This window comes from Saccostrea echinata, unplaced genomic scaffold, assembly GCF_033153115.1.
Source record: "Saccostrea echinata isolate AGI-Se365-2 ecotype Australia unplaced genomic scaffold, CSIRO_AGI_Sech_v1 ptg000009l, whole genome shotgun sequence".
NCBI lineage: Eukaryota > Metazoa > Mollusca > Bivalvia > Ostreida > Ostreidae > Saccostrea > Saccostrea echinata.
The window spans coordinates 645,811-660,399 of record NW_026889758.1 but is presented as its reverse complement, the minus strand read 5'-3'; the positions used below and the strand labels follow the sequence as shown (position 1 = coordinate 660,399).

Below are 14,589 nucleotides of genomic sequence, written 5' to 3'. Positions count from 1 at the left end.
CATAAAACCTTTAATATCAAATTGTGTGAGTGTTTGAATGTATTATCTGTTTAATCATGCAACAAATTTAGCTTGATAGACATAAGATTTATTCTTAAGACTAGAATGACCCAATAGGGTACCAAAGCGAAGGGGGTACTCCATGTAATTCAGAGTTACAGTAAAACACACTTAAAACAAACTGCCAGGGATGGATAATTTTGCTTCTTGTAAGCATAATCTGTTATCTCTGTTAAGTTTATAATATATACATTATATTTACATTATATCTAATATCTTAGTTGAAAATAGATACACAGTTACTCTTGTTAACTTATATGGCCCAAATAAAGATGATTCTCATTTCTACTCTGAAATAGGAAATTTGATTGAAGATATTGAATCAGATTTTGTCATTATGTGTGGTGATTGGAATGTTGTTCAGGATTTTCAACTAGATTGTTATAATTACATCAGAGAAAACAATTTAAAAAATAGAGAAGAAATTGAAAAACTTAAGAATAAATTTAATTTAATAGATCCTTGGAGGATAAATAATCCCGATTCTAAAATGTACACATGGAATCGAAGGAACCCATTGAAGCAGGCGCGACTTGATTTTTTTCTCATCTCTGAGGAGTTAATGTCAATAGTAGAAGAAGTTAAAATTTTGCCTGGGTACAAAACAGATCATTCTATAATAGAAATTGAGCTCATAATTAATGATTTCCATCGAGGTAAGGGATTTTGGCGTTTCAACAATTCTCTTTTGAGAAATAAGGATTATGTTTCAAATGTAAAACAAGTAATCAAGGAGACACTGTCAGAATATAAAGGCCCAGATTCTAATACCAGTACTGATTCAAGTTTAACAATTCCTGATGATTTGTTCCTTGATATATTGCTAATGAAAATAAGAAGCATGACCCTGTATTATTCAGCTAAAAAAGTTAAGGAAAGAAATAATAGAAAACAAGAACTACAAACTCAAATAAAAGTTGTATTGGAGTTGTACAATGCATATCACTTAGAAATATATTCAAATATGCTTAATGACCTACAGATTGAACTAGAAGAAATAAGAAAATATGAACTAAATGGATTACTATTAAGGAGTAGGTGTAAGTGGATTGAGGATGGTGAGAAACCCACTAAATATTTCCTGGGTCTTGAAAAAAGGAATTATGTCAATAAAAATATAAATAGATTAATTAATAGCCAAGGCAAAATTATTAATAAACAAAGTGAGATTTTGGAAGAGGTTGCAAATTTTTACAAATCACTCTATAGTAATAAAGAGCAATCATTAGAAGATGTAAACCTAAATGATGTAATACATGACTATGATATTAGAAAGGTATCCTCAGAAGCTCAAAAGAAATTAGAATTGGACATAACTAAACAGGAAATACTTGATACATTAAAAAACTTTAAAAATGATAAATCACCAGGTACAGATGGTTTTACTGCTGAGTTTTTTAAATTCTTCTGGGCAGACATTGGTACACTGCTTCTAAAGTCTTTCAAACATAGTTTAAAGTCCGGTCGACTATCAGCTACTCAAAGACAAGGAATTATTTCAATTCTGCCTAAAGGGAATAAACCTAGAGAGTATTTAAAAAATTGGAGACCAATTTCACTTTTGAATATCACTTATAAATTATTATCTGGTGTATTAGCAAGTCGTATTAAACCAATTTTGTCAGAAATAATTCATGAGAATCAAAAAGGCTTTCTTGCAGGACGGTACATTGGTGAAAATTCCAGACTCCTCTATGATATTATACATTATTGTAATGAAAACAATAAACCTGGATTAGTCCTCCTCATTGACTTTGAAAAGGCTTTTGATTCGGTCTCATGGAAATTTATTTTTAAAGTCTTAGATTTTTTCAATTTTGGTGATTTTTTTATAGAGTGTATTAAACTTCTTTTTCAAGATGCCAGATTGTGTGTAATACAGAATGGCATTTTTTCTGAATTCTTCAATATAGGTAGAGGATGCAGACAAGGTGATCCAATTTCTCCATATTTATTTCTCCTTTGTGCTGAGATAATGGGTATAATGATAAGGAATAATTCGTTAATCAGGGGCATTACTACAGTGAGTAAGGAATTTAAATTGCTTCAATATGCAGATGATACAGTATTGCTACTAGATGGTTCCAAAAACTCTTTAAAATCAGCTCTCTCTCTTGTTGATCAATTCTCAAAGTTTTCTGGACTAAAACCTAACTATGAAAAAACACAGTGTATTAAAATAGGATCACTAAGAAACAATTTGAGGTTATCAGATGAATTCAAAAACTTAAACTGGTCTCAAAAACCCTTTACTGTTTTAGGAATAACATATTGTGTAAATCTAGAAAGTAACTCTATGTTGGAATTAAACTTCACACCGAAACTTAAAGAAATAAAAGCACTCATATGTTTATGGTCACGCAGAATGTTATCAACTGCAGGAAGGATTACTGTGGTTAAATCATTGATTCTTCCAAAAATTACACACTTGTTAATTAGTTTACCAACTCCCCCAAAAGAAAAATTGAAAGAAATCGAAAATATTTTTTATCAGTATATATGGAACTTTAAAACTCCAAGAGTTGCAAAGAGTGATATTATTCAAAGCTATGAAAATGGAGGTTTCCAAATGATTTGTCTTGATACTTTTGCTAAAAGTTTGAAAATTACATGGGTTCGCCGCTTTTATGATGATACATGTAAATCCGGCTGGAAACACTTGATAGTTGAAACTTTGCCTAATGCATCACAGATAACAGTTTTTGGACCTTCTTTTTTGCAAAAGCTTATTAAAACCAGTACAAATATTTTTTGGATTGATGTTTTTTCAGCTTTTTTAGAATTAAGAAAGTGTATCGAGACTCACTGTATTTTGAGTCCTGTGTGGTTTAATGAATCAATATGTATTAATAACAAAAGTGTATTTTATAAACAATGGTTTGAAAAAGGTGTTTGTTACATACTAGATTTTTACAATTACACAGGTGAATTAATGTGTTATGAAGAATTCTGTAATCAGTACAATTTCTATCCACCATTTACCTTGTATTACGGGATTATAAATAGTATAAAGAAACTAGACTTATATTACAATACAGAGTATATTGTTAATGACTTACCTTTTTACCCACAATTTTTGCAAATAATTAGAAAAAGTAAAAAGGGCTCAAAGGATTACTACAATGTATTTTTGAATCAAAGTTGGAAAAAACCTAAATGTGAAATAAAATGGGAAAAAGAGTTTAATCTAGATGTGAACAGTAATTGGTGGAAAACTAAAAATAGTCTTATTTTTAAAGTTACAAATGACATGCAACTTAGATGGTTTCAATACCGCATTATGCACAGAATTCTTGCAACAAACACATTTTTAAACAAGATTGGGATTGTAGAATCAGAATTATGTACTTTTTGTAATGTACATCCAGAATCACTGGGACATTTATTTTGGGAATGTGAATGTGTAAGTGAGATCTGGGAAAAAATTCAAGATTGGATAAAAGAACTATCTGGAATTGACATTGTAATGAATAAATTGGACATTATTATTGGAAAAGATGATAAGTATTATAACATTACATATCTAATAACATGTATTGTAAAGAAGCACATATACCGAAAAAGAAGTTTAAAACAAATTCCTTCATTTGAAGGAGCTAAAAACGATTTTGTATTATTATAAATGTGAGAAATATATTTACAAGAAAAACTGTGATATTGAGAAATTTGATAGAAAATGGAACTGTCTACCATTAGAACATGTACTGCATAATTGTTTTGTTTGAGATGAACCCCCTGTTGCTCAAACTACTTATTATTGAAACAATGATTTTTTGTTTTTTTTGGTAAAATTTAGATAATTAAGCTTGCATATATATGTCTTGTATGGCTGAGGTGTGAATGTTGGCTTTTCTTTCCCTTTTTTTTTGTATATAAAAAATTCACCTGTCACAAGATGTTTAGTATAGGAACTTTGTCAGATTAGTTTGCAGAATCCAAGGCTCCCCAAACTTGGCTGTAAACTTATTGATCATCATATTCATGTGATGGGGTAATAAAAAAAAAAAAAAAAAAAAAAAAAAAAAAAAAGTTTATAATATATTTTAAAGTCATGGAGAATGAAAATCCCTTCACTGTAAGCATTAATTTCTTATGTGTTTGCTATAAGTGTGTTTTACTGTAGATGATATCCTGTGTTATCATTTTACTTTGGTTAAAAAATTTATAATAGAAACAAGTGCCTGTGAGTAATAGCCCTTTTTACAATAGAAAGTTTTTGTTTTTTGTTACCCCAAATTAAGTATAAAGAACGGCAGTCCAAATTGTTCACTTCTACAGGGCTGTAACGATTAACTGCAGTGCACTCGAATCACAATCCATGGCGCATGGCATTCGATATTTTCAATTCAACAGCTTCAAGTTACAATATGGTTCATGTTCACATTTTTTCCAGAATATAAACAATCAATGAATTTTTTTTCTTTACAATTAACAACAGCAAAAATGAGGGACACCATTAAAAACCCAAAGGCAAACCTTATGTCCCCACTGTGGAAATATTTCTGAATCAAGGAATTTTTTTTCTTAAAATCAAGGGCCTGGGCCTTTCCATTTGGTTGAAATTGGGAAAAAAATCGTATTTAACATTTTTCTACATATATTCAAATAAGAGGGGTGTATTTTCGTTTGCAAGGTATTTATTGATATATTTTTAATTCAGTAAATCAGATTTTGGAGCATGCCTTTTGAATTTAAACACCATTCCTGATATACAAGTGACCGAGTTCAGGCATTTTTTTTAAACCATATTTGTTTTGATTATCTTTTTATGCACCCAGATTGAAAGATCCCGTGGGTATATTGTTTTTGTCCTGTCTGTCTGTTTGTCTGTCTGTCTGTTGTCAACTTTATAAACCTAGCCCATAACTATTGCCCTGTCAAGGGTAAGGCTTTAATATTTGACATGAGTGTTCATTATGACAAGACCTTTCCATTGGTACAGAAATTTTTGATCATGTGACCTCAACTGTGACCTTTCACCTACATTTGAAAAACTTTAACATTGGCCATATCTATTGCACTGTAGTCTACGTCCCACTCCTGAATTGTGTTACCATCGGGGGCATAGTGTTTCACAAACACATCTTGTTCTTTTATGAAATTGAGAAAAACACTTACTTTTTACCATTGAGAAGGGGGCAGAATACAGCCCCCCTACGACTACAAAGCTATGATGGATCCAGAATTTCATATGTGGGGGTGGGGGTAAGTTTGAGGCCCAAAGAGGAGAGCATGGGAGGGTGGTGTCCATCCTCCCATGGGTGGGGTTTAAGGGGCCTCCCCCAAGAAAATTTTGTTCAAAATGGCTCCAAATGGTGCATTTTCCAACAAATTTGGCCACTTTTTATGCCCCCATATCGAAGATTCGGGGGTATATAGTTTTTGCCCTGTCCGTCCGTCTGTCTGTCTGCAAAAACTTTAACCTTGCCCATAACTTTTGATTGGTTGGAGCTATGACTTCCATATTACACATGTGTATTCCTTGTGACAAGACCTTTCTTTGGGTACCATCATATTTGACCTTTTGACCTTGGAGTTTGACCCACTTTTGCAAAATTTTATGAGACTTTATCCTTGGACATAACTTTTGAACAGTTGGTGCTTGGGCTTTCAAACTTCACAGGTGTATTCCTTGTGACAAGACCTTCCTTTAGATACCAACAACTCTGACCCTTTGACCTTGACCTTGGAGTTTTACCTACTTTTGAAAAAACATTAACCTTGGCCATAACTTTTGAACAGTTGGTGCTAGGGCTTTCGTATTTAAGATGTCCATTCTTTGTGACAAGACCTTCCTTTAGATGCCAACCACTTTGACCCTTTGACCTACATGTAGAAGTTTGACCTACTTTTGAAAAACTTTAAACTTGGTCATAACTTTTGAACGGTTGGTGCTAGGGCTTTCATACTTCACATATGTAATCCCTGTGACAAGACCTTCCTTTGGATAGCAACAATTTTGGCCTTGGAGTTTGACTTACTTTTCAAAAACTTTAACCTTGGCCATAACATGTGAATGTTCGGTTTTAGGGCTTTCACATGTGTATCACTTGTGACAAGACCTTCCCTTGGGGCCCCATTTGACCATGACCTTGACGTTTTACTTACTTTTTTAAAAATTTAACCTTCGCCATAATTCTTGAACAGTTGGTGCTAGGGCGTTCACAGGTATATTCCTCGAGACAAGACCTTTCTTTGGATACCAACATTTTTTATCTTTTGACCTGGAGTTTGACTTGCATTTGAGAAACTTTAACCTTCGCCATAAGCTGCCATACAGGGGCATCAGTGTTTCACAAACGCATCTTTTTGCTCTTAGTTGTTTTTCAAGATGCTCGTGAATTTAAAAAGAATAATAATAAAATTTTGAGAATTTTTTTAAACATAGACTGTATTTATTTTAAGAATCAGATCCAAAAATTCCAAAACTAAGCCAAAAATTTACTGAACTGATTAAATCCAAAAAATTTTTAAAACAGTGACAGCCATAGATTTATACCACTATTGTTAAGTTAAGCCATTTATACCACTGAGCCTTACCTGTATAGCTGTCTGTCAGTTTTAGTGGGAGTTCCAGTCGAACATTCCACGGTCAGATTTCTGGGACGGTCCAGTAGTTCTTCGACACTGATAATACTGTAGTCCAGATAATTACTCTTTACAACTCTCTTTATCCCGGACAAAAATTGATGATATTGATTTAATGTACAGCAACCTCTTGTGGTGACGAATGTTAGATACAGTGATCTTAACCAACAATCCTCCTGAAAAAAAATCAAAAACAAGAGGCTCATGGGCCACACTGCTCACCTGTGCACTTTGGCTGGCAAAGAGGAGAAATCAGTTCAGTATTGAAACATTTAAATACATGACTAATCATGGCTTTGCTGTTCTTCAGAGGAAGATTTTGTCCTAAATATATTCTTAAATAAAACTTTGTTTGCCTAATGTGGCCCAATACTAACCCTAGGGCTTTTCTGGTGCAGTGGTTCTTAAGAAGGGTTTTAAAATACAATGGCGCTGCTACTGATTTATTTGGCCACTTTTTTTTTTTATTCAAGCTCATATTATTCAACAGAACTGTTTCTTATCATCATTGAAAATGTTCGAATAACTAACAGCGTATATTCACTTCATAGGACTGTTAGTAACTGAACACTGCAAACTAACACAAACACGCGTAATCGGTGCAAGTTTGTAAACATTCAATGTAAACACAAGTCATCTTCAGGATTATCAATATTTTTTTTTTATTTCAGAAGTTTCCAAGTTTAACATGTTTCACTGATGGATGCTTTTTGGCAAGTTTTCTGAAAATAACCATGTTTACAGATATTCTATCAAATCATATTTATCATCCGGAATTACCCACACATACCCTACCTCATCTGTCCTGCTGAGCTGTAGCAAATCCACCGCTAGTATAAGGAATTTATCTTTCTCACTCCTGTCAACCATTCCTGTAGCTCATCTTATACAAATTACATCAGCACTACTAGCTGCTAACTTCTTCAGAAAAGTAATAAAGCGATAAATCTATAAATCTATAACACTGGCCGGTTTTCTACAAATGTCAGCGTCACTTATGTGACACAACAGTAACAACTCTGTATTGACTGTAACAAGTGTAACTGTAAGTCTGTTTTTCAAGTTCTGCGCCAAAATGTCCTACTATGTTAACTCATCCAATTTCTAGTCGCAAAAAATTAAGAGTTATATTTATAATGAAAATTTTGAAGGTATCGTTTGTTTGATATAATTGAACAATTTAAAAGCAATTTAGTTTGTTCTAAAAAAAAAAATCATAGAGAGGTCAGTAATTTCCCGAAATATAATTCAGCAGCACGGCACGACACCAGCATTGTACAAGTTAATGTGCACTTGTCACACCACTTCCGTGGAATCTTGTGATGTGTCGAAAAATTGTTGTTACTCATGTCTGAGTGATATTTCGCCCTGGCTCGCTCCTTAAATCATGACAGTTTAGTGTTCAGTCAACATGACATCAAAATTTGTTTACATTTGCTTTCTCGTTGTAATTTTGACAATTCTTTCTTGTGACAGTGAAGATCACGAAGGCACTGCATCCTCAAACAACACGACATTAAGCACCACCACACCGAAGCTGAATACCAATGACACAGCAAAGAATGGAACAGAAGAAATGGGAGGTGGTAAAGGAATTCTTGACTTTGGGGAGAATAAAGGGATGTTTATGAGAGCGTTTTATGTGTTGATAGGCATCACTGCTATTGTGGTGGTATACTTCGGTGTAAGGGCCTGGAGGTATGTTTCCTTATCTGCTTATGTGGTTGTATGTCAAAATTTTCTGAGTTGTCAGACCACTTCTGATTTGTTTTAGACGACTAAAACAAAAACAAAAAAAAACGGGCAAACCTATGGAAAAATGTTTCGTAATAGTCAGGTCCAGCACAATCTCTTGACAGGGCTCGACATTAACGCTTGTCCGGTACCAGTGAAAAAAATTATGGACAAGTGAATATTGCTGGCCGCTTGTCCGATTGGACAAGTGCATTTTAAAGTAAAGAAGTCTCAAATTAATAAAAAAAAAAAAAGAACGACTGTCAAATGTTTACCGGTACTGTAGGCCTAGTTCAAAGACGGAAACAGTATGTACCTAATACCGAACTTCGATCCCCATATGGATCGCTATGTAGTTGAGTTCACACTCGATCGGGATCGAAGTTCACCAATTGCGTACTACTGTAAAGGCATGGAATTTACGAAGTTTAGATTCTGTTTGATGTTGACAGTCCATTTATGTTGTTAAGACAGAAAGTCCAGCTAAAATTTTGTGTTATGTGTTTGTTGTATTTATCAATAACATCATGAATCAATCAAGCACATGTAATGGAATTCATCTTAGTTTTCAAGTTGACAGTATTAGATCTTTATTGAAAATTTTTCGGACGAGTGAACTTGAAGTTCGGACAAGTAAATGTCTTGGTCACTTGTCCAAATGGAAAAGTAGGAAAAAAGTTAATGTCGATCCCTGCTTGATTAATCTTACCGGTACTAGTTTGAATTAGCTATATAGCTTATTAATCTATTCAGAATAGCTCGATTTAGCTATTTCATCACACTTTTTTTCTTAACTGTGTTATTTTTTCAGCATGTACAAAAAGTCACACCTTGGTGCAGTGATAGTATTCAAATTTGAACTCTTTTGAAAACAATGAATGTAAAAATCACTCATCAAATTGTGTCTCCTTGAGAGACTTTGTACTCAATATTAGAACTATCTTTTATAATATGGGTTGCTTTTTTAATAGTCCACATAAGAATAGTCAAATACTTGCGACTCTTTGTCTATTTTTTTCAAAAAAAACTTTTTTGTGAAAGACTGCTTATAAATAGCTTTAAAAGCTATTCTGAATAGCTTAATAAAGCTATATAGCTTAATCAAGATATTGTGGTGCACCTGAAAGTATGCAAATAATCTGACTAAAGCCAGATTTCTGTTTATCATCATGTTTATATTTAAGTTTTTGCTTAAAGGATGTGCTATAAATTAAATACCACTGAAACACTCTGAACTGGTTGTGATATGTAAGCAGTATACAAAATGCCTCATTTAGAGTGTTTGGTAACTTTGGCTCTGATAAGTTTAACATGTCAGGATGTTTTATAAACATTCAACATACCAAGGGTTCATCATTTGAGTACCAGACAAGTCAGGCTACTCAAAACATTTTGAACAAGACCTGGCCCTGAAATCACAAGAGATTTTAAGCTTAAGTCAAAATCTTTATGTTGTACAAAAATGTTGTAGACTAGAAGTCAAGCAGACCAAAATTTAAATATTTTTCAATATTGTTTCATAAAAGTGTTGTAATCTGCAAATTTGGAGATTAATTCAATAATTGATAAACATTTTACAGGCATTTAAAAATTTGACATAAGTCTAAGTCTGTTTCTGATCCTGGATGTATGTAGTATATGTAGGGTCATTAGGGATCATTTTGCCCAGCATCTGTCTGTCCATCCATCAAATCTTAAATCTGGAGAACTGTAAGAGATTTGGATTTAATATTTTTGCACATATATAGCTTAGCACTATTGCTATTGTAAAAAAAAAAAAAAAAAAACAGGGGTCACCCTTCTCTTGACCTCTGAACTTTGATATACAGCTTATTTTTGACATTTAAGAGGCAAACTATACTATTTAGCATGTGCATTGTGTGTCATAAGATATAAAAAATACTAGCTTGACAGTCCACTTGACCTTTGACCCCTTTTGCAGAAATATTTGGAACGGTTTATTTAAAATTTCTTGAGAATTTTGAAAAGGAGGGTTTCGATAACTAGCATATACATCACATGTTTATGAGCTCATTACACTGTACTTTGATACTGTATAATATACAGTAACCACACAAACTGAAATATACTATGAAAATACATCGAGATCAGTATACCAAAATGGATCGCACTTCAAATAAAGTTGTAGACTGGCAATTGCAGTAAACTTAAGATAGACTTTAATTTCTAGACACAAATCTGTGAGACTGTTGAATTAAACACATATGAATAAAATGATAAATGATTATCTCTATAATAAATGTAATTTCAATATCATTATTCATTTTAGCTTTGAGGGTTGGGGAATCATATCTCTATTTGATTGTCACATTTTATATGATAATTGCCATTCTGTAGAACTCTTTCTAGTCGTTGATTTTTTTTCTCTGCAGGCAAATGAATTAAATATGATACAAATAAATAGTTAGAATATATATCTTATAAATATAACTATAATATAACAATAGCAAATAAATTATAACTGATCGAGCTCTTAAAGCTCTTAAATTTATTTACATCTTTAAAGATGCTATAACGCAGGTGATACATGGCTCCTTGGAACACTCTTGTTTATGTTGTCTCATACAATAAAACATGTTTCTTGTGATGGAATATTTATATTTAAAAAGGTTTGAATTTTGACAGAGTGAGAAGAAAGAGAAACAAGTCAAAGAAATATGGTTTAATTACGGGACGAGGTGCAGACTACGAGATGGCGCCACTTGATGCTGATGACGATGATGATGATGAAGATACTACTGTGTTTGAAATGAACAGAAGAAAAAAATGAATCTCTTTTATCTGAAGTGAAATAGGACAGAATACAAATATATGCCATAGAGTTTTGTCCTTCACATTTATTTTTTGTATGCATTCTCAAGAAAAGAACAGAAAAGTGTGATTGTATCAAAATCTGTTTGCAACTTTGCATGAAACGCAATCAAGGTACATTTTATTGTGCAAATAGACGGGGTAACATTTTTAAAAGTCTTTTGATCATGATGCACAAATTTGAACAACCAATCATTTGCAGTCCAAATTATAACAAAGGATATGTATCACTTCTTGGAGAATATGTTTGAAATTCTAGAATGTTTAATCCCTTTTGGTAAAAAGAATAATATGTATAAGTAATTCATAATTCAAATAAGTGATCTGAGGAACTAATTGTTTATTTCTCTACAATTTCAAGATACTATATGAATCATCTTGGAGATTCACTGTTTGTTTCTTGTTGTATTATGCAGATTTTCATATTTCATGTAACAGATCAACATAAATTTGACATGAAGGAAGCATAATTCAGTATATTGTGTTGTATGCCTGTGAAGGAAGCAGTGATGCTGTATATATGATGTAATCATTGTGTCATTTTCTTTGATTGATAATGTTATTTAAAAAATTCAGGTGCTGGTTATGTTTCAGAAATAAGATACTCTATTAACAGTATATTGTGTGACTGACTGTGTAAGAGCCCTGTGTCAATATGGATGACAATACTCTAATGTGACATTTTACAAGAAGGTATTCTTTATATAACCCTGTCTTCACATGTGTCTTTCTGTTTACGAAATCCACTTCCTTTTTTGGATGTCTGTTTTGTATTTTGTTGTACATTTATATATATGTACACATATATCTTTAAACAAAATATATGAATTTTAATTTTTGTGTGTTTGGGAAGTTATGAATTTTGTTTAGAAAAGCTTGTGTTTATGTTAGATTTTTTATATAAACATGATAAAAAGAAAAAATTGTGTTGTTTTGAGGTCATGGTTAACCCTAACCCACTTTTTATTTTAACAAATATCCAATCAGATACGTAAGTCCCTAATCAGAACACTATTTGGTATAGGTGATGGTGCTTTAACCAAAAATGGTTTATTTTTATAAAAGTTCTCATTTTTATGTAGATTAGTGTTATATGAACATAGGTCTGTAGTGTAATAAATGTAAGCATACTTAGAATAGAAAATCACAAAATTAACATATAATACATGTAATATCCACCATTGTTTTTTGGTAATGACTGAATGTATATTTAAGATTAAATCCACTTAAATATTGCTTAAGTATTTCCTCAAATAACAAAGTATGATCTGACCTTGATTTAGTCTGAGTTTTCTATCACTTTATAATCAAAGTACTTTTTATAAAAATGACATTTTGGAATACCACGGAAAAGACTCAGAAATTCCTGTATTGTTATGATGTGTCATGGAACAAGGATTATTCCTTGAGGTAGGCCAGTTTTTGTTAAAACAATTATGGTGATTAGCTTTGCTTTTAATGATATAGTATTCCAATTAATAACTCATACTATATGCATGTATATCCATACTTCATGCTTTTTTACTGTAGATATCATAATAGATCACTTTTTGCAAGTATTTCACGTGCTGTCTTTACACCTGTCTTTGAATTTTTTTATGCAATGTATTAACATTAAACTATTGCTTTATCTTCCAGTCTCATTATGTCTATATGCAGTCTGGCTATAAACAAGTAACACCCTGGCTATAAACATTTAATGGAAAGGAAATTCAAACTGTAATTTCCAGGAGAAATAATTCAAACATTTAAGGAATTGGCAAGATTTTGGTTCACCTATTCAAACATTTAAGGAATTGGCAAGATTTTGGTTCACCTACCTATAGGCTTCCCTTAGCTATTACATTTTGGTTGACCTTAACCTGATTGTGAATAGAACAACTATACTCTTAGTGTATCATCTGCTGAAATAAATCTAAACAGAAAAATGCATGAGAACCTCAGCTATCCAGAGTCAAACCATAATATTTCTTTGATGTAAAAGTTAAAGCTTCAGAACAGTAACTGGTTGAGAAAATTTGTACAGACAAACTAGAGAGCTAGAGATCCAAGTATTATTAAAATCTTTGATTTATGCCGCCGCTTTTTTGTCGCTCGCTTCAGGTATTATTTCCTGTATGATATGTGTTCCCCTTCCAAAGCATGGTATGCATTAATTAACTACATGTATATATTTTACTCATAATCTTGTTGCTTTATTTACCTTTCAGTGGTTCCAAACAGCCCTTATATGGCCTTGGTATGTCAGTTTTAAAAATTTGCTGGATAATTCAAAGTTTTTTACAATTCTTGGATCTGAAGCTTTTTTGTCGGAATTTTCTCAATCAGAGAGCTACAGTCCTGCAGCTATAACATTCAGAGTTGGAAGAATTTGCAAATTTTCTAGAATTAGATGGGTTAAGATTCTGCTACCAACCACAGGTAATTGACATTAATTATCCTATAAAGTTTATGTTGTAAAATGATGCCACTTTTCAAAGACACAATAGAAATGAGGGAAGAACAATGTAAAGAGTTGTATATAGTAGTACTTGCTTTTTATGGAATGGATTGTATTAAGTATAAAGAAAACACTGCAGGAATTAAGACACAAATGCTGTATGATTCATTGTAGTGCCTTAATTATAGGATAAAGATGGAGTTTTGGGTTGTGTTTGAACTCTCTGATTTGTGCCGAGTTTGAATGTTTTTCTACAATCATTGTGATTGTACTATACATACAACAGTTATAATTAATTGGATATACTGTTTCACTTTGTCTTCATCTATCAAGATGCAATCACATCGGACATTATATATTATGTTTAGTAAGTTTGCCTGTTAACATTCTGTCGTAGAAATACAAACTTGTATTTAGTTCATTTATTGATGATGGAGTGCAAAATGAATTGCCCCTATCTAAGTCATAGTTGTTTTCTTTCTCTTTTTTTTTTTTTCATTAATTATCAAATGATAAATCACCATATTCCATCATGTGATTAATAAATATGTAAAATAAATTTTTAAAAAAACTCAGTATTTCTTCTTCTTTTTTTTCTCACCTTAGCTCGTGAGCTTTTCTGATCACACGTTGGATTCCATGTGTTTGTCCGTCTAGCTGTAAACGTTCACATTTTAGATTTCTTCTACAGAACTGCTGAGCCAATTTCAACTAAACTTTCCACAAATCATTATTTGGTGGAGGTGATTCACATTCAAAAGAGCCACTTGCTCCTTCTAAACCTACGACCCAATGTTTATTGCCTATATTATGTCTATCTTTGCAAAAAAAGGGGGGGCTAAGCCCCCCTATCCCCCCAGTTTCACCACCTATGGTATATATATATATATATATATATATATATATATATATATATATATATATATATATATATA

The 14,589-nt window shown here is 32.3% G+C and overlaps 2 protein-coding genes across 2 annotated transcripts in view; one reads left to right on the top strand and one right to left on the bottom strand.

Annotated features, from left to right (window-relative positions):
* LOC133181562 (CST complex subunit CTC1-like) overlaps window positions 1-7,685 on the bottom strand; it is a 43,032-nt gene extending 35,347 nt beyond the window's left edge. The window contains exons 1-2 of the mRNA XM_061316051.1: window positions 7,444-7,685; window positions 6,601-6,824 (exon numbers count right to left, since the gene is read on the bottom strand). Coding sequence (XP_061172035.1) covers window positions 6,601-6,824; window positions 7,444-7,518 — 299 coding nt within the window. The 5' untranslated portion in view covers window positions 7,519-7,685. The remainder of the gene's footprint in view (window positions 1-6,600; window positions 6,825-7,443) is intronic.
* Window positions 7,686-7,956: 271 nt separating this feature from the next.
* Window positions 7,957-14,229, top strand: LOC133183136 (membrane protein FAM174A-like). Its single transcript, XM_061318093.1, has 2 exons — window positions 7,957-8,346; window positions 11,029-14,229. The coding sequence occupies exons 1-2, from the start codon at window positions 8,060-8,062 to the stop codon at window positions 11,171-11,173; spliced, it is 432 nt and encodes a 143-aa protein (XP_061174077.1). The 5' UTR covers window positions 7,957-8,059; the 3' UTR covers window positions 11,174-14,229.
* Window positions 14,230-14,589: the final 360 nt, after the last annotated feature.

Bases quoted from the DNA above. Each gene is read 5' to 3' on its own strand.
- LOC133183136 (XM_061318093.1), top strand. From the start codon at position 8,060: ATGACATCAAAATTTGTTTACATTTGCTTTCTCGTTGTAATTTTGACA. The intron at 8,347-11,028 runs GTATGTTTCCTT...GAATTTTGACAG, and splicing joins TTCGGTGTAAGGGCCTGGAG to AGTGAGAAGAAAGAGAAACA.